General features: G+C 41.9%; 1 protein-coding gene across 2 annotated transcripts; it reads left to right on the forward strand.

The window, feature by feature from the left end:
- Positions 1-1,134: 1,134 nt before the first annotated feature.
- BEND3 (BEN domain containing 3) lies at positions 1,135-23,719 on the forward strand. 2 transcript variants are annotated; one of them, XM_061460170.1, is made up of 4 exons: positions 1,135-1,524; positions 13,103-13,147; positions 13,612-13,829; positions 18,832-23,719. In XM_061460170.1, exons 2-4 carry the CDS (start codon positions 13,114-13,116, stop codon positions 21,103-21,105), a joined length of 2,526 nt encoding a protein of 841 aa, XP_061316154.1. In that variant the 5' UTR covers positions 1,135-1,524; positions 13,103-13,113; the 3' UTR covers positions 21,106-23,719. The 2 variants fall into 2 exon arrangements, with proteins under 2 accessions (XP_061316154.1, XP_061316155.1); XM_061460171.1 differs by lacking the exon at positions 13,103-13,147 and adding an exon at positions 14,908-14,986.
- Positions 23,720-23,979: the final 260 nt, after the last annotated feature.

Below are 23,979 nucleotides of genomic sequence, written 5' to 3' on the forward strand. Positions count from 1 at the left end.
CCGTTTGTTGAAAAGGCACGTACGATCTGTCAGATTAATGTAATGTCTTGTGTGCTCCCGTCAAATCCAGGGGAGATAAAATCTACAAGGATACTTAATTAAAAAAGAATGTGATCTGGTTTATAAATCATTGCTGCCAGCCACCCCCGAAACGTGCACCGTGGAAACGGCCTCGCGTTAAAAGGGTGCAAGAAAAAAGCATAAACTCCTTAGGCCCGGATGTGAGTTAAACCAACTCACCGAATTAACTTTCTCCGAAGGACAGGCTAAGCCTTAAACGGCACCAAACACACACCGGCCTCTCCTACTGGGCAGTACGGAAACCCACGTTAACGTTACATAAAGGCGGACACAGCTGCCACGGGTGCCGCCAGCCTGCTGCGGCGCCTCTGCCAGCGCCGGGACCCCACACGGGCCGGGCCGGTGCCCGCGCAGGGGCCGCGGACGAGCGTGAGGAAGCATTTGCGGCACCCCCGCGCACCGCCCGCCTGCCGCACGGCACGGACGCGCGGGGTGCGATGGACTCACGGGCTCCGCAGCCAGCTCCGGCCCCTGGCGGGCTCTTCACAGCCGCCGGGCAGCCTCTCCGCTCGCCCGGACGGACGGAGCCTGCCGCTGCCTCGGCTGAGCGGGCAGCGCAGCTCCACGCACACAAAGCGCCGCGGGGCTGTGGGGCTCCAGGAGACAGGAGTGGGGCAGCATCCATTTACCTCATGCCGCGGGAGGCGGAGGGGGACACCGGCGGTGCGGGGCCGCGCCGCCACCACGTGCCCGCCGCCCCCCGTCACCTCCCACGGCCACGCGGACCCGGCTGTGTCGCGTCCCGTCGTCCCGTGCGAACACCCGCTCCGACGGATCTCCCCGCACGCACGTGCGCGGCCCGCCCGTGGCGCCCGTGTACCGGCTGCCCGCGCCGCGGACACGCGAGACCGCGCCCGGCTCAGAGCCACCCGGCCCAGCCAGGCCGCGCTTCCACGCAGCCGCTGCCTTGCGGCGGGCGCGCCTCGTCCCCGTCTTGTCCCCGTCCCCATCCCCATCCCGGTCCCCGTCACGCGACGGGAGCGCGCCTTCTTGCAAGGAGGCGTGGATGGGATGGGATGGACGGGGGGTGCCGTGGTGCAGCTGCGGCCGGCGGTAGGGCTGCCCGCTTGGCGCCCAGTGGGCGCGCGTGGCGGGGGCGCGCGGGGTCTCCAGTGGGAACCGCGCGTTCCCTGTCGCTGGCGGCCGAGAGGGCGAAGGGGTGGGGATGGGGGGGGGGGCGGGGGGGAGAGCGGCCTGCTCCTCCCCCCTCCCCTCCCGCCTCTGCCTCTGCCCCTGCCCCGGGGCGGCGGGTGGCGCTGGCCGCGGCGGGTCGGGGCTCAGTGTCCTTGTGCGGAAATGACACACGGTCCCGTCACGTCACGCGAGAGCGCAGCGCGCGGACCCTCGCACACAAAGAGCGGGGGGGGAGACGCGGGCACCAGCGGCGGCCGCTCCAGCCGCCCCCGCCGTCCCGGGGCTCCCGTGCCCACGCGCGGAGCTGAGGTAAGTGCCGCTGCCGCCGCTCGCCTCCCGTGCCGGGCGGGAGGGGCGCCGCTCCGCGCAGCCCCCGGCGGGGAGCGCCGCCCCGGCGGGTAGGGGAGGAACCGGGAGAGGGGCCGCGCCAGCGGAGCGGGGGAGCGGGAGGCGCGGGGTCGGCCCCTCCCCCCCCGGCAGCGGCTCGGGGTTCCGCCGCCGCTCTCCCCCCGCCGCGGGGGGCTCTTTGTTCGTGACTTGGAACGGTGCTGAAGCGCTGCGGCGCGGGGCACGCGCGCCCTGCCCGGTGCCTCCATCTGCGGGGTGCGCGGGGGGGGGGGAAGAGAAGGAGCGGGGAGATTGGAACGGTCACGCCGCCGTCACCTCCAGCCTCACCTCATCCCCTCCTCCCTCCTCTCCCCGCCGCAAGCCGGCCACATAGATCCGCCCGGGCAGGGTTCGGACCGGAAGCACCAACCGCTGCCGCCACCGCCGCCTCGGGCTCGTGGGTCTGACCGCGGAAGCGGCCCCGGCCGCCGCGTGCGGGGCGCGCGGGGCGTCCTCACCGCAAGCCCCCGCCTCCGGGCGGAGCGACGCCGCCGCGCCGTTCCCACGTGGCGCCTTCCGCCGCCACCGCCCCTCCGCGGGGAGTCCCGGCGGCGCGGGGGGGGGGGAGCTGCGGCGGAGCGCGGTTCCCCCTCCTTCCCGGTACCGGGTCCCGCCGGGGCGCAGCGCGCAGTGGTTTCGTAGGGGCCCGTGGAGCGGCGTGGCCCCGTGAAAGATGGGGCTGGGGTCTGGCTTGAGAAAAATGGTGGCAAGAGCGTCGAGAGAGTGGTAATTCACGCCGGTTCTGGGTGCGTGGTGCACTGGGGAGACCGGAGAAGGCCACCGCGGGGGAATTGCCTGCTGCCTTTGCCCGGCTTGCCTGCATTGCCCGCTGCCTCTACCCTACTTTCCCCTGTGGTATGTCCACACAGCCTTTTGTAAATAGAAGGGGACAAACTCTGAAGCAGCAGAATGTGAGCCGGCGGCAGGCCAGCAACCATGTGACAGCTGCCACATAGCGTTGACGCAGTCCCAGAGCTTTTTGGATTGAAGTGCTGGTAGTTTGTCGCTGCCACCTATAAAAACAGTGTGTGCCCGACCCTTGGGGCAGAGACATTTAAACAGGGGAAGAAACACCTCTTCTTTGCTTCTGGCTGATACCTGCTATTCAGATTATTAATGTACTTGAATGAATACATCTAATAAAACAAATAGTTGCCGTTATGTGTTGATAGATTTCTCTCCCGCTATATCAAAGTCAGCACTGGGCCAACTACGCTTTCTATCTTTGCTAAGTATTTTCATAGCTTAGACGTCTGGTAGATAAAAATGAAGCAATGTTGAATGCAGTTCGGAGGAGATTTTAAGTTGTCTGTATGAAGTTCACATGGTGCAGTATTTTAAAATAAAAGGGAAGAATGAGAGGAGAGAGAATGAAGCATTGAGGAAAACAAAGTGTTTCTAATAGACCAGGGAAAGCACCTGACTGAAGAGAAGCCAAATTGATGCATTAATGCTGGAAGTAAGCTAGGTTAGTATTTTGCTGATCACTGCAAGATTAAGTTGGTGTTTGGTAAAGTACAGGGGACAGGTTGAGAAAACATCTGTGTTGGGCAACTTGTGGGAAAACTGAGAGGAGTGATTTTTTTATTATTTTTATTTAAAACTGCATCTGCAGATGTAACTAAAATTAAATAAAGGCCCAAAGTGAAAACATGCCCCGTAAGTCCTGTTGGCAAAGTGCCCTCACTGCAGGCTGGCTTCAGGAGGCTTGAGGCTTCCTGTCCTTCTCCACAGGGCAGCAGAGGAGGTTTTCAAACTATGTTAAGTATAGGAATTTTATTGTCTGTAAGAGTAATGCTTCCAACAACATCTGCTGGTGCTTTTAAAAATACACTTTTTTCATAGTTTTAGAACTTGTTCTACATGTATTTATAGTTCAAACATGATTATAATGTTAGAATACTCTTTTCTAGGGTATTTAACTTTTCAAGTGTCAGTACTGGGTATCAAGACTAAATTTTACTCAAAATCTCCACTTTTGGCTTCAGCAGCATGCTCAAAAATGATAGAGTAGAAAGCTTCTGCTTTTGGTATTTGTATTGTCTGCTTGCATTTTGCTCATTGTTTGATCAACTGAAGCAACACTCTTATTTCAGTTTAAGATGAGTAGTCAGTTTTAAATCAGGGATTTTTTTCTTAATAAACGTGGTTTCAGGTATCAGACTTCTTCATCCTGCTGCCTTTTCATGCTCCAGCCTTTTCAAAATTTTTGCTCCAAGAAGTCACAAGTTATAAGGAAACCTGACTAAAGATATACAAAGTACAGTCAGGGCTACAAATCAAACAGTACGGATTTCCCCTTCTTTCCCCAGTTTCTGTCTGTTACAGTAGTTTCAGGTGTAATTTGTAACATTAATGGGTAATGTTTCAGGCAGCATACTGGCAGTGACCCTTTCTAGTTAGTTGCTTATTCTGAACATCGTACCGATGAGTATGGTTATGAGATTTTCATCAATGAAGGATAAATAGAAAATAAGAGTGAGAATGCAGAGAAGTACGGGGAAAAAAAAGCAAACCAATGTTCTTTTGGGGTTTCTTTGTGGTTTGTTAATTTGGTTTGGCTTTTTGTTTTTGGTGGGTTTTTTTGAGAAGGCCTTGTCAAAATTCTGTAATATTTAAAGTCAAATCACTGGCCCGTGGAATTGTACAGAAGGCAAACATTGCCTCCACAAAGTGAAATTTACAGCACAATTTTGGAGTAGTACGTATGTGTAATTCAGTTGAATTTAATGTGAGTTATGTTGGTTTTGGACAAGTTGGAGGAATCAGATGTACCCCTAGGATAACTGCAATATTGAAATTACTGAGCCCAGTGATACAGCTAGGAAGTAAAAGATGCAGATTACTTGGCTCTCAGCACAGAACTCAGAACTCGCAGTTCTCTAGGTTTGCTTCTGCATCCCAGCAGGAGAGTTTTCCAAGAGACAGCCTGGAAAGCAACACACATGCTGAGCAGGAGGCAGCTCCTGGGCAGCCTGAGCAGTGGTGCGTGCCTTCCTTCCTGTCTCCTCCTGGGACTGCAGGGCTGGGTGTTGGGAATGGGTGTTTGCTGTTGACATTTCAAAGCATTACGCGGGAATTGTTCTTCTAAAGCATCATGAGGGATGGTATTTCACGCTGTCACTGTGTGGTTAGAGCAGCCCTCTCCTCACCTGTGTGGGACAGGACTGCTTCCACCAATGTTTCCACCTACCTACCCCAGCTTTTGAGTGCGTGGTCTTCTTACCTTGGGACACATCGGTTGCTCTCTGTGCTTTATCCAGTGCATGTTTCATATGAAATACCAACAGACTCGAAGAGAGGGAGCAGGACCACAGACGCTTGACTGTCCAGTGAGTATCTAGCTACTAGAGTGATTAATCATTGTCCCTTACTGAGGATGAATATGTGTACAGTAGTTTTGGTGGGCTCTGGGTAAACCACACTCTTTAACTACATAGCATAATACCATTGCAATGTTGTGATAAAAGTCCTGTTACAGGAAAGTATGTGTAGGAGGAGGTGCTACTTTGGCTGTGAATCAGCAGTTCAGCGTACAGTTCATTGTAAAATTTAGCCAATGTTACCTCCTTCCAAATACCAGCTTTTTTGGTATTGCCACCATTAACTTCACTAGGTTACCTGTGCTTTAAGAGGAGTGTTGTATCTTTCACTGCATGATAATGGTAAGGAAATTGAATAGCTTATATCCACATAGGCTGTTAAACGCATATTTAACATTATTAGCAAACACATGTATCCTAAGTTTTGACCAAAATGTAAGGAACATTTCATGTCTTCATAAGCAAACAACACTCGAGTAGAATACTTCTCATTGAAGCCTCTGAGTTTTATATATGAAGCAGCGTACCACCACCATGAGGCTTTAAAAGGAATGAACATTTCATGATATACAGTATCTAAATTCCTGTATTTCTAAAAACATTTTTATAATCAATAATGACGAATTAGAGACATTCCTTCCCACGTACATGAAGATGCTAAAATATTTAGTGGGATGGTGTGCCTTTAAGAAGTAGCATCTACACATTTGCTATGCATTGATGAGCTGAACAGTACGATGTTATGCGAGCATTTAAATTATAAATAGCAAATGTATAAAACTGATAACAGGCATTCTTATTGGAGTATATTAGTTAAGACAATGAATCGCTTACATTTGTTAGTATCATTAACAAGGGCTATGAAGTCAGAATTGATTTCCACAGACAGCATGTGTGCACTTCTGTAGTTTTCTGTGCAGTTTTTGCACTGCCTTTTTTGTTTGTTTGTTTTGTTTTCAGGACTTTTTACATTAGATAAGGGAATTTGAAGAGTAAAGAGTTACTTTGTTTTAGTTATGAATAGCAGAACAACAGTAATTTTTCTGGTGGACTTTTAGGGTTTGGTTTTGGGTTTTTTTGGGGGGGTTATGTCAGAATTTGAAAGTGGTCCATCACACATTTTATAAGAATGATTGTGGATGCAGCAAACTGCCTTGATGTTGTCAGTAAGATCTTTTCTGTTTGCATTGTGCTGTTACAGTGGTCACAGTCGTAAGTAGGTCACAGGTAGGGAAAGTATCCTCCAGATCCAACACATGAGTAATTGTTAGGTGGTAAATGGGAGAAGAATGCATGTTATGGAATGATTGAACTTAAGTTTATGATTCAATTCTGTACTGTGTACCAATAAGTAGGTACTTCTAAGTAGCTTTATGCATTATACTAGATGATATGAGACTGAAATACATTTAGAGTATGTTTTGCAATTTGCTCCCTTACTCATAAAATCTTTTGTACCTAAGTGCTTTAAATCCTTAAAGCTTCAATGCATATTTTGGTTAGGCTTGTTTTTGATAAAAGGATCACATTTTTGCTCTACTTGCAAAAGCAGCATGATGCACTAAATGCCCTAATTTTTAAGGTATTCTTCCATGCTTTGAAACTCACAGCATTGTGCTATGCACTGAGTTTCCCTGCTAGCTGTGATTTATACCATTTGAATGTTGAATGTTGTTACCAAAATGGTACAGAGGTACAATTAAGCATCATAACCTGGTAAGTCCTTTGAAGAGAGGTCTGTGTCTAGTGATACCAGTGAAGTAGGGAACATTAAGTCCCTTTGTTGAGTTGTCTCATTCATCATCTAATCAGATGAGAAGAAGGGAGAGCAGGCTCTATGGGAAGAGGATTCGGCCTATAGTGACAGCCAAGGTGCGCTGGGACCCCCTCTTCTTTCCCTGTCCCCTTGTGCTCTGGCCCACAGCTCTTCCTGCTTGCCCCCTCGGTGTGCCATAACCAGATGATTAGATTGCTCTTCTAGGATTTGGGGATCTGAATTCTTGCCTCTGCTGCAAAACAGAGTGCAGGGAAAAAAAAAAAAAAGAAAAAGAATAAAATAAAGAAAGGAAATAAAGCAAAACGAACAAAAAAACAACCAGAAAACCCCAAACACAGACACACACACACACAGAAAACACCCCGCAACAAAAAAAAACTCACCAGATTTTTCTGGCTCCCGGATGCCTCTTTAAGCACTGTGCCATTGGTAAGTGAAATACCCTACACTTATTTATGACTGTCCTCTATAGATTCCCATAGTACTGAGCGTGTTCTGAAAATGGCTGTTGAATCTTAGCCAGCAGGCCAGATGCTGAGGAGCTTCTCCTAGTGCAGCAGTTCCAGCAGAAAATTGGTATCTGGAATCTATAACCACTTAAAATTTAGCTAATAGCTGAGTGGGATGCCCGGATCTTGCTGCAAATCACAAGATCGCAAATCAAACAACACTTAGATTGGTGTCTAGAGTTTCATTGTAATGTGACTCAGTTTATTAGAAGTAGCTTAACTTGAAGTAGAAGGACACAGTGCTATATATCGCATCAGTTCTTTGCAAATAGGCTCATTGTGCCTTAGTTTAAAAAGAACGGTATTCTCGGTTACGTGATTAAAAATCTACTTATTTTTATTTACTTCTCTTGGAAGAACAAAGCTCTGAGCACCTTAAGAAAAGCATCCTTTTTGGTTCATCTTCCTTAACTGTTTCAGAAGTGTCAGGATGTGTGGGTGAGTCTGGAGGGCTGAGCTCAAAGTAATGTTTCTGTTTTCCCAAGTGAGCGCTGGCATCACACAGACTCTTGTTGCATGACGCCTAGCAATGGCTCACACAGGTATCCATGCAGTACCAGCACTAGTAGCTGTCTAGGCAGTTTAAATGGGAAGGTGAGTACATTCTGATACATAAGTACAGTGTTTATTTCTTGTGACATGAATTATGTAGAAGTTAAAAACCACATACTCTTTTCAAGACAACTGTTCTCAGTAGATGAAATGTAGGCAGTAAAATCTGATGACTTACTGTTTGTGTTGTGAGGATGGGGTCTGTTTACCTCTTCTTCCTTGATTGTTGAATTTGTCCAAGTGCTACACATCTTACTGTTTATTCTACATTAGACAGTGTTAGGTAATGACTGTACTAGAATACCATTAATCAAAGGCTCAGTCTCTTGAAATGACAATTAGAGTACTAGCTATTTGCTTCATTTTTAGTGTTCAGGGGTGTGGGATCCATAATAAGGGTTACAAGATTTATACTTTTTGAGTTTTACCCATGTTCTAGTGCAAGCATAGAGAAACAGTATGTTCATTTACTGATTGTAGGTCTGTTTTGTTAGGTGTTTCTGAACTGTTCAGACTTTTTTTTTATTTATATACAAGATAGGAACCAAAGAACCCAGAGAAAATCCTTATAAAACAACTTGGTTCACAAGCTAAACTATTTACAAGCAAAACCCTTAAAACTTGAAGTTCAAGTTTTGTGTTCATATTTTGTAAAGCACCATATTTTTGGTCATTTCAGGTGGAAATACTGGTGCTTAAACTATAGCTCCAGTGAACTTCATTAGGATCAAGATCTAGCTATTGACCTAGCTGCTGTTGTAGGTGTTTGGTATGTTTTAGAATGCTTCTTCCAGATCCTCTTTTTCACCAAAAACCAGGATGTACTGCAGCATCCGTCTGTGTCTCAGCAAGGTGTTGCCAAGGCTGGTTGCTCTGTCAGTTACGGCTGTCGACCTGTGTTTCCAGCTTCAGCACAGAAGCTGGAACTCAACACACTCCTTCCCAGAACTAGCTAACTGCTGTCCTGTAGATAGCATTGAGTCAGTATTAGGCTAAGGATGATAAATGTATGTATCTTCTGTTTTGAAAAGAGACATATAAGAATGTAATGTGTTTGTGTACTCCACATGACAAGGAACAATTGTCAGTGTCCTGGGTTCAGCAGTAGCAGTCATGTTTCTCCTTCGTGGTAGCTGGTGCAGTGCTACTGCAACTGCTGAACCCAGGACAGTCAGGTATTTGCTTTACTGGACCCATTTCTGACTTGATTTGCACTTTTTTGTCCTAGGTTCTTTTAGTTCATTTTTACTTCCAACTTTGTTTATTCTCACAATCTGGCCCAGAATGCAAACTCAAAACAGATTTTGACACTGCTGCATCTTCTAGGGAGTCAATAACTATTATTCATAAGTACTGATTCATTGTAATCAGTAGTTTAAAGAATCTGAAATGTTTTATCTGTAGTGGACTTTAAACAATCAACAGAATTATTGTTAACCTTACATATGCATACAAGCATGGACATGCTAGCACAAGCACACAGACTTTTCCCCTTCCCATAGGCAAGTCCATTGCTACCCAAATTTGAAGCAAGATGGTGGTGTAAATAGATGATAGGTGAAGTTTCATGAAATGGTTGAACCAAGGTAGTGGCTTTCTGGTATGAGAGAGGTTGGTTTTAATCCTTCCTTTCTGTCACAAGCCTCATGCATACTCCTTACCGGGGGCCACTTACTTGCCTTACCCTTCACCACTCTGAATTAGCAGAAAAATAACCCAGAAGAGAAAGAAGTGAATTGTCTTCTGTCAGTTCATCAAGATGGAAGGGCTCACCCATGCTTGACTGAGGTGGACACCCATGCTTGACCAAGGGAGTAGATGGAACTATGAGGCAGGAAATCAGAGGGGTAGTTGAATCCTGTCTCTCATCAGAAGCTTCTACATGTGCTTCATTTTCTCACAATGTTCAAGTTCTTACAAATCTCACTAAGAAGACAAGAAACCTGGTAAGGAGAGAGATATTACTGGGACTCCCAAAAAGGAAAAGGTTGGACCTCATGCTTTGTTTGGCATTAAAGAGTTCAAAAATTGTCTCTAAACTGGAGAGACGTGGATTTGATGGATGGACCAGTCGGTGAATAAGGATAAGGATAAGGATGGTCACACTCAAAGAGTTGCAGTCAATGGCTTGATGTCCAGGTGGAGACCAGTGACAAATGGTGTTCCTCAGGGGTTGGTACTGGGACTGGTGCTGTTTAACATCTTAGTCAGTGACATGGACAGTGGGATTGAGTGTGCCCTCAGCAAATTTGCCGATGACACCAAGCTGTGTGGTTCGGTTGATACGCTGGAGGGAAGGAATGCCATCCAGAGGGACCTTGACACACTTGTGAGGTGGGCCAGTGTGAACTTCAGGAAGTTCAACAAGGCCAAGTGCAGGGTCCTGCAGCTGGGCCAGGGCAATCCCAGGCACTAATACACATTGGGCAGAGAATGGATTGAGAGCAGCCCTGAGGAGAAGGATTTGGGGGTGTTGATTGACAAGAAACTGAATATGATCCAGCAATGTGAGCCTGCAGCCCAGAAAGCCAACCGTGTCCTGAGCTGCATCAGAGGAAGTGTTGCCAGCAGGTCAAGGGAGTTGATTCTCTCCCTCCGCTCTTGTGAAACCCCACCTGGAGCACTGCATCCACATCTGGGGCTCCTAGCATTAAGAGGGACATGGACCTGATGGAGCAAGTCCAGAGGAAGCCACAAAGATGACCAAAGGGCTGGAGCACCTTCTCCTACGAAGACAGGCAGATTCTATGGAATACAAAGCCCATTCTTTCTAGGTTTCATTGATTCTGATGCTGGGTTTGACTATTCTCTTCTAATTGTATTCTGGCAGTTGTTTTTTTTTTAAAAAAAAGAAGACATCAACCAAAGTAGTACCACTGTTTTAAATATGTGAAACAATTGACTTAATGTTACTTGACCTGAGTTTGGGATAGCTTTGGTCTTCTGGTGTTGCCTCTTTTAGGAAGCTAACTCTTAACCAGGGTATGTGCTTTGCTTTAGTTTCACTTTTTTCCAGTTTTAAAGAGTGGTTATGCAGCTCCTCATTTATCTTCTCCTTCCAGTTTGTTTGTATTCTCCCAGAGGAATTCTCCTGCACCATTTTTCCTATTTGAGTAGCAGTAATAGCCAGAGTTAGAAAGAAAATACAATTCCCTATAGCCTCTCCTAAATATTTCGTGTTGTTCTATCTGGTGCTACCTTTATAGTAGTATTCTGGCTCTGTGTTTATCATCTTGTCATGTTTTGCTGTGATAGAGCAATCTAGGATTATCTGGAAAACCATTTTGATTTCCATTACAGAATGTTCTGTAGTGGTACCAGCTGATTCGTTTACTGTCACCTCTGGCCCTCACAAAATGACTCTTGTCATGCTTCTTGAGCACTGGCACATGCTGGTCTTGTACCACATCGTTCAGAGCTAAGCCTGCTGCAGCCTGGAAAACTGTAAGATCTAGGCATTGAATATCAATTTATGACCATATGAACAATTACGACTATGTGCTTTTCTTAAGGTCCAGTGTAGCTTTTTGATGGTGCTGTATGAAGTACACTGTTTTAGGGTTTTCCATAAAGAGCTGTAGTGGCTGTGTCTACATTCCTAAGTCCTGTTGAGTTAGTAAGACTTGATATTAACCCTCACTGGTGTATATCAAGTGGTTTAAAAGTTGGTGTGGGCGACTTAGGTTCATATTATTATGTCTGTGCAGGAGTTTGCAGAACTTTAAGTGATGTGATTATAGTATTGTAAAGTTGGCATAATTTATATGAGGATCAGTTACTAAATGCAAGTCCTGAAAGAGGGAATTACGGTGGTTAAAAGGAGTAGCTATCTAAGGGGTTTGCAGTAGCTGTACATCCAACTGAGAGAGACTTCCTGATGACGTGATGATGAAGTCAAATCTCTTGTTATTCTCTTGAGGATGCCCTTTACAAGGCTGTATTTAGGGGCCATGTTGAAGACCAGGGCATCAAAGAGTATTTTGGCTTCTAGAGTGGCCCGATATGAGCTGGTATTACAACTGCATGCATCTTTTGTTTCGGTCTGTGTGCATTACACGTGCAGTTGTACAAAATCTTATCCAGAACGTGGCCTCATTACTTACTGTTAACAGCCATCAGTTCCTGAAGAAGAAAAATTTATAGCTGCACAGTATTAAAGTGTTTACAGAGTTTTTAATAGTCTGGGCTTTTGTTTTGAAAAAGTACTTCTGTTCAACACTGTTCAAAAGAAAGGTAGAGACTCTTACCAGAGCCTGTCTCTTTCTCTCCCCATCCCTTTTCTAAATTTCATTGTAATTCCCACCCCTGGGCTGTATGTATGCTTTTGATTGATTGGTTTTATTCACTTACTCCAGCCAGAGATAAGCCTGTTTTGATGTCAGACCTTGGCTAAAAGATAGGCAGGAAGAAGAAAGCAACTGTGAAAATGTAAAGCAATAATATTCTGGGGCCAAGTAAACCTAATGCTCTGTTTAGATGAACGAGCGGTGGGTGACAGTTTACAAGTCACCAGCTTGCCAACTGAGTGTCAGTTTGCATCTGTGTGCCCTATAACGGTCAGCGAGATCTGATTGAGTTGTTTGCTTTGTAGATCCCCAAAAGATTTGGAGTATCTTTTAGGAACATGTTCACAGATTGAGGTTTGCCCCCAAACTTGCAAAATTAGTTTTCCATGTAACAGAAGTACAGCTGAGTTCTTCATGTGAGAAGTAATGCTAAAATCATGCTAGAATAATACATATGTTTGGTTTTCCTTACAAAAAATATTCCTACATTATTTAGAGGCTAACAGAAAAAAAGGAGTTACTGTAGATCTGCAGAGGGCTCTGCTTGAACTGATGCAAACCATACCAAAAGATCAAAGATTTTTAAATGAAAACTTGACTGCAGCATGTGTATTATAGTTTATGATGAGTTTTCCTTCTCTGATGACTTTGGGTCACCCACAATGACAATACAAAAACATTTGACTGTAATAAGAAGTGGTGACTTGGTACAGGATGGAGAGTGTAATGCAGTTAACTTCCATTTATATACTGCCAAGATATTTTATAAAGAAGGTGGCTTTTATTTTTCTCCATAGCAGAAAAAGACTGTTTTAAATACTTTCCTAGCTGTCATATGTTGTCTGCAGTATGGTTTGCACGTAGGCAGTTCTATAGATGGCCGTGAAATTTACTGAAAATTATTACAAATGTGGAAATTATCTGTGGGCTGCTAATGCCTAATGGCTCTAGATTAAAAGTATATTATATATATTATTTTCTGATTATAAAAGCAGATGTAGATATTTCCTGATGCCAAAAGATGCTGATACTTATTTTTGTTTTGTTCTTTAGTGAGATAGAAGATGAATTCAGCTGAAATCACTGATGAAGATGAAGGTAAAATACTACATTTTATGTAACTTATGATCAGGCAAAAATACTTGTTGAATTAAAGCCTTTGTAACCTGCTAAAAAATGTGCTTGGATCAAGACAAATTACAATAAGGTTTTTAAAAAAACTATCTAAAATTCACCATTATCGTTATTACTCATTGTATTTTCTGCTCTGCGTCCTTCCCCCCTTCCAAATAAATCTTCCTACTGTAACTTTATTTGTTTATACTTTAGACTCTTTGGGGAAGAAACTGTGATTTACTGTATGACTGAATGGTTCCTAGCTTAATAAAAACTTGTCTTTTGGGTGGCCTCAGCATACGCTTATTGTACAAGTCATAAAAAATAATGATGATCTTCAAAAACACATTTTCATAAAAAGAAACAAAACCTGAAAGTTTGTATTATGGGTGTCATGGTTTTCTGGAGAGAGTGCTTTATCTTTCTAAACCTTCTTTTTTTTGCAGTAAAAATTCCTAAAAATAATGTTGTGAAAGTAGAAACAGAAAATGAAGATGAAGCTCTAGACTGCTCAGTATCATCCAGATCTGCCGAGAAGCACTCACTGGATGGCACAGGTACTTTCCTGCAGGATTCCAACAAACGGAAGCAGACCTCACTTGGTTGCGATGGAAGCCAGCAAGATGTCTTACCCAGCGTGAAGAAAAGACGCTTTACACAAGAGGTGACTTCTCTGTACACGATTCTGTGATTTTTCTGCTCATATTTTATAGGCTAAATTTGTTGCTGCTCCAAGCAAAATGCCAGTCATTTAATTAGACTTGCATTAGTAATGAGTTCAAGGCAAATGTGGTTAATCTTAACCAGGTTTGCACATATTACTTGTCTGGGTATTTCTTTAAATAATGTGGGAGCAATTATATATATGAAATACAGTTACAGGTTCATTCATTCATATGAAGTATACTTTTGTTGTTTGTCAGAGAATGTAGGAGCAGGTAGTGATTTGGATTAATTGACTGTGACTCTGATTATAGTCCCTCTCATGTCATACAGCCCTTCAGCTGGATCCTCAGTGATGGAATCAGGGCTTCCTTCTGTGACACAGATTTCAGTGTCAGTAAGACAAGTATAAATTTGTGCGTTATTTGAAAGATAAAAATGCAGGGATGCAGAAGACTTCAGCATATCAAGAACAGAATATATAACAACTTTGGGTGCAGCATCCAACTTATGACACTCCAGATGTTTGTCCAGGCAATGGAGGAGATGCTCAGTCTCTTCCATTATCCTGTTCTAGCGTTTCACCTCTCTAGCAATCAGAGATTTTCATTAATCTTTACTGAAACTGAGCAAGTTTCTTTTTGTCCCTGTTCTTTTCAGTAGGGAGAGCAGTGATCATCTGTTCCTAGAAAAGTCATCTGCACATGGGAAAATTTATGAGGTGTTGTCCACCCTCAGCCTTTCACTCCAAGACTAAAATTCTGGGGTTTCAGTTCTTCTTCAGAACTGACCTTACATTTTTGTTGTTCTTGTGAGACTCCTGAAAGGGTAATGTCCAGTGCTGGGTAGTCACATCTCTTCTAACACCCTCTAATGCAGTGTAATAACCTCCTGTTCCTCACACTCAGCACTTTATTAAAATAACCTAGATTCAAATTCATCCTCTTTTGAATAACTTCAGACAGGCCCTGGGTTATATTTAGTTTGTGACCTACTCTAATTCACGTACCCTTTCTGCTGTTCTGCTACCTAGGCAGTTATTGCGTGTTGTATTTGCGCATTTCATTTCTCCTTCCTAGCCATAGCTCTTCATATTTCCTTTTCTTAACTGTCGTCTCTCTGACTTCTTGGGGCTGCTTTTTTCCCTGAATGCCTGTGGTAGGTAGGTTTTAATCATATTACACTTTTTTTTTTTCATTTCTCTTTTTATAATGTTTTACACAGAATCATAGAATCATGGAATAGTTAGAGATGGAAAGGACCTTAAGACATGCATTCAGATTCTTAAGCTTCATAATGGTCTCTGAACTGTGCTTGGGTTGCATTTTACTGTTTGCCTTTAATAAATTTTTAAATTTAGTTTTAAATTCATTAGAACTTTGGACTTGAGAATATCAGAAAGTGACCCAATGACGAAAATTCATTCTTGAGTGACCCAGAGAATCAGCATGTTTAGTTAAATAACTGACCAGAAATAGTCCTCAATCCTGACTACGTTTTTTAAGTTACTTATCTAATACCAATATTTTTGTTTAGTTGATGACTTCTTTAACTATTTCTAATTAAATGGAGAACAAAATGTTAATTATTTTTGAGAATATTGTGCTTTGTAGTATATTTTTACTACAAGTCACATAGGCATCTGTGTATGGTATAAGCAGAGCTGTACTACTTATGTTATGTAACTGTGCTGTTGGGCTGGTGATTGTGTTACTAAATGACTTTCAGAAGACATTTCCCTTTTATTTGTTAATTCTGATTGTCATTTCATAACCAGAAATTCATTTTCTCTTTTTTTTTTTTTAAGTGTCAAAGATTTAAAGAAGTTACAAAAGTTTATTTATAGGGCATTTTTAAGTTCTTATGTGTTTGATAGAACCTCTTTAAGTGGTTCTTGCTCATGTGTTTATTATTCTTTACTCATATGCTAGAATATTATGCTCTGTATTCTTACAGATGTTTAGACTTTGTTTATTAAGCATAATAAACAAAGTGCTGGACTTTAGCACTGAACAGAGCAATAACTAAACAACTTTTAAAACTTGGCTTTAGGAGTCAGAGAGATAATGTGGGAGACTATTTCACAATTATTTAAATTGATTGATGTTTATCAAAATACTGCATTTTGCAAATTCTCAAAGAATGCATATAATATAAAAACTTGCTATGCAAATGTAGTATAAAAAGCAGCACTATTTTATGTAGTTTGAATCTCATAGGACATTATCTTGCTTATTTTTTTGATGGTACTTTAAAACTGATAATCTTAAATGGGTGTAGTATTATCTGAAATACACTGATGTTTAAAGATCAGTGTACACAAAATGGATTTTAAAGTATTACATACCAGTTTAATTGGAGAATTTATGAAAAGCCATGTATTTATGCTGTGAATAGTGCTGTTCCCAGATGGAAACTGTATAAAGACAAGATAATTGAAAGCAAAAGGAAATAAAACCAGAATATATCTGGAACAAAAAGTCTTTAAATGTAGGCCCAAATGTGTTGTCATCCATTAGTCAAACAGTGACTATGTGTTTCTGAAACGCAGATAACCAGATCTGTTCTGCAAGAAGATCCATACACTCTGAGCTGCATTAGTGAAAGCACAGAAGTTTTGCTGCCATCACAGCAGAGATCTGCTGTAGTTCTTAGCATGAACACTTCTCCTCCTCCAGAGCAGTGCATCCAAAACTGATAACGCAGACTTCCACAATATTCACTTCAAAGTGCAGTAAGATAAATGAAGACAATGAATTTGTACTGTTTAATACATTCTAGTGTTGCTGTTCCCTGGCTCTGTGTGAGGTATGCATTAATAGATGTTACTCCCACATTGCCAAGTTTTATTACATAAATAATTGGGGAAAAGGTACAGCAGGAGTTCTGATCAAAACTGACAGCCCCCTGGCAAGCTATTTAGTAGAGAAGGAATTGAATGAATCGGACTCTATACGTGAAGGAATATTTGTAGTATTCCCTGTAAACAGGAATGTTAATGGAAGAACTAGCTATTTAGGTAGCAGATCACACTGTATGCATAAGAAATGTATTCTCCAGAATTGCAGTTTTGTTTTGTTCTTTAAAATGGTAAAAGAAGTTTGTAATTTGGTCTGGATGTGTGACTGGGGAGCAGAAGTATGTTTATTGTCAGTGCAGATTTTAATGACTTGCTTTCAGGTGATGTCTATTTGGGAGAGTTCTGTTGCCATCTGGAAATACTTCTGTTTCTCCACTGACAAGTATAGGTAGTGTATGACTTCAGACCCAACATAGGACCCTATAGTTAGGTGGGAGCAGTGTGGATCTCAGTTTGCTCACAATTCTTTTGTGTTCTGGTATTTTACAAGTCACAAAGAGCTGATTTAGTTAGGGCATATCATACCACTTGCTGGGGTAAAAGTCACCCTTTAATAGCTGATGGTGTTACAGGACTCTAGTTCCTTGCTGTCCTCCTAGCAAATGTGCTGTATGAGTGGGACTGGAAGAACAGTCTTCTAAATGGGATCTGGACATCAGGTGTAAGCCCACCATGGCTAGGAATTCTGCAGATATCTGTGAAATACATTGCCCTCGCATTTATGTTTTCATTTTATCATCTGTCTGTCCATACAACTTTGGATGTGAAAAGCATGAGGTTTCATATATAGGGTTGTATGATGTGAATGATACTTCACATCTTCAACTTCATTGAATATGCTTGTTTCTAAACTTGGAGTGGAAACCAGCTTGTTTTTTTCTGAGCCTTTTTTGAGTATACATTGCATTAGAAATTAAAAAGTAATTAGATGCAGTTTGTCACTGCAGTAAGCAGATGCCAAGTGTGAGTGCACATAGGGTCCCCATCAATTTCATGAATGTTACAGTTCTGTTTTTTTCAGAGGAACTTTTAATTCAAGTTCCCCACTGTAGGATGTAGCAGGGTCTTCACTAGGATTTCAAATTGCTTGTGGCTCTCAGACCTCAAGTCTGTGTTTCATTTGTTTCAATACTTAAATTCAGATTCTGTGGGTTTTTATCTAATTAATGTTCTGTGGAACAAGCCAAGCAAAATATTTTGGTACAGTCTTCTCTAAAATCTGTGAGTGTTTTCTCATGTTTGAATTCTGTATGTTGGATTTTGATTCTGTTGTATCTATTTAGCTTCCTAAATATTCTATGTGCAATATCCATGTGTTCACAAAAAAAAAACCAACCCACCCAAGCCCTGCATATTTGCAGTGGGTTGGTGAAAATTCTTGCTTTCCATTTCAAGCAGAAGAGTTAGAAATTATTGAAAACAGTAATTCCTTAAGAGATCATTACTGGTTCTTATATAAATAATTTAGAAAATTAGATACACATGAGTCCAAACTTCCTGCCTTTCAGAAATAAATAAATCTTGGGCTTCCCTTTTTAGAAAGGCAATACCAAGGTGCTTTTCACTTTGTTCTTAATTTTGTATTATTTAAATTGACTTTTTTCTTTTTTTAATTACAGTTCACTTGAGTAAGAAAAGAAGCATAATTTGGGTATCTTATAGCCTTTGAGGTATTTTCAAAAGCTAAACTGAAAGAGAGTGCTGGAACGTTAAATGCAGTTGTTGGAGGCAGTGGCAAGGTCACAAGACCAGGAGTCAGAAAACCTAGATTCTATTCTTGGCTCTGCTGCTGACTTGTTGCCACCTAAATTCTTTACAGCCCAAGATCCTCGTATGCGAGGTGAAGCATAATGATACTTGATTTGTGAGAGCATTTAGAGCTCTGTGATTTAAGAGTACTAAGGGTTATTACTGCGTTTCTATTCCATGGAGAAAAACATGACCAAAACAAACAAACAAACAAAACCACCTTCACTAATACTTTACTGTCTTTTTATTTTTTTATATAATGAATTTATTGATTCTGATGTATTTAACACAGCTAAGTCCTCTGGAGAAAATTTGACTTTGCATATGTATGCTACATATTTATAGCTAATATTTTGAAGGCAGTCTTACTAATAGAATATTTATTCATTTAAAGGGTCCCCTTTCAAACTTGAAAACCAGAGATACTGGCTCACCCACTCAGGTAAATACAGAGCAGGCAAACAAGAACAAGAATTCTAACGTAACGTGGCTCTGTGAAGAAGAATCTTTCAGTGACATAACCACTCCATCTTACAAAAAACCTCTCTATGGCATCTCACACAAAATCACAGAGAAGAAGAACCCACCAGGAGCAGAGCAGTTTGCTTCCTATGAGTTGTTTGAAAAAATCAACCCCAGCAGTCCCTTGCCTCTTCGGACTTTGAATGACCAACGCAAAAGGGACTCGGCTGCAGCCATTGCTGTAACAGCAGCCACCACAGATTCTGACCCAAATATATATTCTTTGATACAGAAAATGTTCTACACACTTAACACCCTCAATACCAATATGACTCAGCTTCACAGTAAAGTTGACCTGTTGTCTCTGGAGGTTAGCAGAATTAAAAAACAAGTCAGTCCAGCAGAGTCTGTTGCAGACTTCAAGCCTCCCCCGGAGTACCAGCTGACTTCTGCGGAGCTCAAACAAATCATGGATCAGAGCACATCAGGTGGAGACCTTGCTTGCCGGCTGTTGGTGCAGCTCTTCCCAGAGCTTTTCAGCGATGATGAGTTCAGCAGAAGCTGCAGCGCATGCGGCTTTCTCAACAAGAGGAAACTTGAATCTCTTCATCTGCAGCTGATCCGTAACTATGTGGAAGTTTGTTATCCTTCTGTGAAGAATACAGCTGTGTGGCAGGTGGAATGTTTGCCTCAAGTCAATGATTTTTTCAATAGATTTTGGGCTCAAAGGGAAATGGAAAACAGTCAGCAGAACGTGCAGTCGTCCAGTTTTTATGAGACTGAGCAAGTCGAATCCTCTCATTTTATTGATGATAAAGAGCAGGATGAAGCTTTGTCCTTAGACAGGAGTAGTGCCATTGCCTCAGATTACATGCTGGATGCTCAGGATCTCAATGAATTTTTAGATGAAGCTTCTTCTCCAGGGGAGTTTTCTGTTTTCTTGTTGCACCGATTGTTTCCAGAACTCTTTGACCACAGAAAATTAGCTGAAAGGTACAGCTGCTTTGGAGACTCCGGAAGACAGCTGCTGGATCCTCATCGGCTTCAAATAATCCGTAGGTACACTGAAATTTACTTTCCAGATGTACAAGAAGAAGAAGCCTGGTTGCAGCAATGTGTGCAGCGAATAAACGATGAGCTAGAAAACACATATATGGATGGAAGTGAATGTGATCAGATGAGAGATGACTATTATGATTCTTCTAGTTTACCAGATGATGTGTCAATCATAAAAGTGGAAGACAGTTTTGAATATGAAAAACCAGGTAGACGCTCAAAAAAAATTTGGCTTGTACCCATAGACTTCGACAAACTTGACTTTCCCCCTCCCGATTTTGATGTCCCTGTCCCGGATTACCTGTTGAACAAAGAACAGATTAAAAGCATATATGAAAGCAGCCTTTCCATAGGCAACTTTGCCTCTCGATTGCTTGTTCTCTTATTTCCTGAACTGTTTACTCATGAAAACTTACGGAAGCAATACAACTGTAGTGGATCTTTAGGCAAGAAACAGCTTGACCCCACTAGAATTAAATTAATTCGACATTATGTGCAGATACTGTATCCCAGAGCAAAGAATGACAGAGTGTGGACACTGGAGTTTGTTGGGAAGCTTGATGAGCGGTGTCGACGTAGAGACACGGAGCAAAGGCGCTCGTACCAACAGCAACGGAGAATCCATGTGCCAGGGCCCGACAGGAGGGAATTTCTCAGCTATGTAATAAACCCTGAGAGGTTTCGAGAGGAATTTGAAGGGCCACCACTGCCGCCAGAAAGAAGCAGCAAGGATTTTTGCAAGATACCGCTTGATGAGCTCGTTGTTCCAAATCCAGACTTCCCTGTGCCTTCTCTGTATTTGCTGTCTGATAAGGAGGTAAGAGAGATAGTGCAGCAGAGCCTGTCAGTCGGCAACTTTGCTGCCAGGCTTCTTGTAAGACTCTTTCCTGAACTCTTTACTCCAGAGAATCTCAGGCTGCAATACAACCATTCAGGTGCTTGTAACAAAAAACAGCTCGATCCTATCAGACTGAGACTGATACGTCATTACGTGGAGGCAGTTTACCCTGTGGAGAAAATGGAAGAAGTATGGCATTATGAATGTATACCGAGCATTGATGAAAGATGCCGGCGTCCTAACAGAAAAAAGTGTGATATACTGAAAAAAGCAAAGAAAACAAAAAAAGTGACAGATTCTTTAAATTCCTAAGACTTTGACCACTAAATTATTGTCAGGATTATGCTTTGGTTTAGACTGAGGGGCCTGTCAAGAGCTGAGGGTGATCAGCGTCTAGGACAGTCAGGCGCTGAGTTTGTTGCTTTTTAATGTGTGTGTTGCGATTATGTGGGCACCACAGCAGTGGGAAGTGGCTTACTACATTTGTACATGGGTAAAGACCGTAAATCATCAATGATAGCACTATCAGTGACTCGCTAAGAGCATGATTTACACTGGTGCATGTATTGAAACTGTATTACTCCACTCCCCATTTCTGCATCTTCTGGGTTTTGTCACTTTCTAATAATAAACAATTTTTTTTTAAATCACTGTGCTCTTCAGGGGCAGTTCTTCATTGTACCCTTCTAAACAAGTCTTGTGACTTCATTCAGAGTTTGAAATTTAACCTTAATTTCAATTTGAAAGTGCCATGTTCACTGGAAATCATTGGAATATTGGACTTTGTTTCTACAGTAATTGCAGTTTCATATTTGTTCTGTTCTTGATGATACCGAGATATTGAAAACAATAAAACCATGTCAAAGAATGGGTCAGAATGGTGTCATTTGCATTTTTGGCCATCACCCAGGTTTTATTTCTAAACCCAAGAATGAGCTGTTGAGAAACTGAGATGTGAGCACAGACACAATGTGAATTTTTGGTTGATGTTTTTTTTAATCTTGACAGGACAAGCTTGATCCTGCCCCTGTGAGTTCTTTTCTTTTGTCCAGTGTCACTGCTGGTGTGACAGAGGATGTTTGAATAAAGCGTGTCAGAACAGACCCAGGCGGGTACCCATGGAATGTCTTGCCATCGCCTGCTTGCTGCTGTGTTCTTAAAATAGCAAAGATATTTGCTAACAGCAAAAAGACCTGAAACAAAAACTTGGAAAAATTTTAGACCTTACTATCAAAATCATGATTCCAAAGGTTTCCAGTGTTCATACTGAATTGCAGATATAAAAAGTATGTGCAAAGATGGGTTTTGTGATAAAATTCAGTGTTTCAGGATCCCCTATTGCGAGCTGTGGTAATGTAACTCATTCTTTGCTTAAATGCAGCAGCACCTGGATATTTTGGGTGTAGGAATATTGAATTCCCTCACTTTGCCAAATTGATTTAGTGTAATTGTAATTAGTAGCTATTTGGAGGCATAACTGTGTATGTATAACTTAGGTTCATACAGTCAGGTTTGCATCATTAATATATTAAAGTGTAACAAAGATCACCCTGTACCCAATGTGAATTTGCTGTATGACTTGTCACTGGAGAGTGCTGCTTTAAAACTATTTTTCTCTTCTCTTTTTTCCTCACCTTTTTTTCCTTCTTTTAATACTGATAGAAATGGTGAGAGAGAGTCAAACGTGAATTTTTAAGACAGTAAAGACAGTGATTGCTTACTGACCATCGCTCGAACACCTTAGAGCAATTGTTGATGTTGTCTGTGGTCCTTTTTTGTTGTTTACTTAGATGGGTCATAGTGTCAAATTTTAAGCCAGTTCCAGGGTAATTTTCTATTTTAGCATTTGTAAGAAAGTACAAAATATTTGATATTTTTACTTTCAGATTTTTAGAATTTACTGCTCTTAGAGTCATACGGATCCCTTTCTTTTAAAAGCAAAACAGAACGTTTTTTTCCTGATGGCAAGAACTAGTAAAAGTATTATGTTAAACTGGGAGTAAATCATAATAGTTAGTAGCATTTGCTCATTTTCCCCATATGCTAGCGACATTCTCAAAGAATGTATGAAGAAAATCATGAATGTACTAAATAATACACTGATACTGTTTATATCCATACAAATGTTTCCTGTTGGTTTAAATAATAGCAGACCATGCACAAGATGGATATCAAAGCAAATATGGCTATAATAAAAAATGAAAAAATTTTACCAAAGATAAAGAACTGATACCACAATATCTGCATCTTTCATTTTAGCATAAATTTAGCAAACTGAATGTATCAGAAACCAAGACTTTCACTTGTAATTGTATGCTACCTAGCACCTCTGTGAATTTTTTTACATGCACTTTTATGGGAGATAAAATAATTACAGAAAATATTAACAACTGTTTAATCTGTTGTTGTGAATAGCTGGCCAGAAGGTAAGAAATGCATTTTCTTATATTAATGTCCTACATGTTTTGCCACTTAGTGATGTTGAAGCTCCCAGAAGAATTTGATCTGCATTAAGCTTTTCTACAATTGACAGATGTTCCTAGCTAGCATGCAAATTTGAGATGTACTGGCTTTTACTGTAGATGTTGACATTAAGTAACAAATTCAGTCAATTCATATTATCTGAGTAGTGAAAAAACAATTTTCACCTTTTAAAATTATATTTTTGAAAGTGGGTATAGAAAAATTTTAATTGTTTTTTTCCTCTTAACTTCTGATTGTTGTATACATTCCTTTTATCTCACTCTTCACAGCCCTTTCATGATTTGTTTGATTGTATGTTTTATAACTGATATCAAGAAAATACAGACATATGAGTAGTGACATAGTTCACTAATGAAAGCTATTTCGGTGCATCTGAAGTACAGCCACTTCATCCAGTTGGTCAGTCTTGTAAATAAATTAAAGGTATATTATTTTCATACAAGCGGAATGCTGTCTGGTGATTGCTTGAGTACAAGCGGGAAGTTTTTCTTACAAAGTCTGTTACTAAGGTCTGAGATAACCTCAGCTGTTCGGGCAAAGCATAAATGAAAATACCCTGGTTTGCTGCAGCCATTTAAAAATATTTTTCTGTTTTTCAGACTTTTTTTGTTTAAAAGAATAAAGTTGTCATTTTGGAAGTGAGGCTATCATAGGAAGATTGCTAGATATTGAAGTGTTCGGAAAGTGTGTAGCCGTGGACAC

Source organism: Pezoporus flaviventris, unplaced genomic scaffold, assembly GCF_033815535.1.
Source record: "Pezoporus flaviventris isolate CSIRO_AGI_PZ_B2104156 unplaced genomic scaffold, CSIRO_AGI_Pfla_v1 ptg000031l, whole genome shotgun sequence".
NCBI lineage: Eukaryota > Metazoa > Chordata > Aves > Psittaciformes > Psittacidae > Pezoporus > Pezoporus flaviventris.

Bases quoted from the DNA above. Each gene is read 5' to 3' on its own strand.
- BEND3 (XM_061460170.1), top strand. From the start codon at position 13,114: ATGAATTCAGCTGAAATCACTGATGAAGATGAAG. The intron at 13,148-13,611 runs GTAAAATACTAC...TTTTTTTTGCAG, and splicing joins AATCACTGATGAAGATGAAG to TAAAAATTCCTAAAAATAAT. The intron at 13,830-18,831 runs GTGACTTCTCTG...ATTCATTTAAAG, and splicing joins AAAGACGCTTTACACAAGAG to GGTCCCCTTTCAAACTTGAA.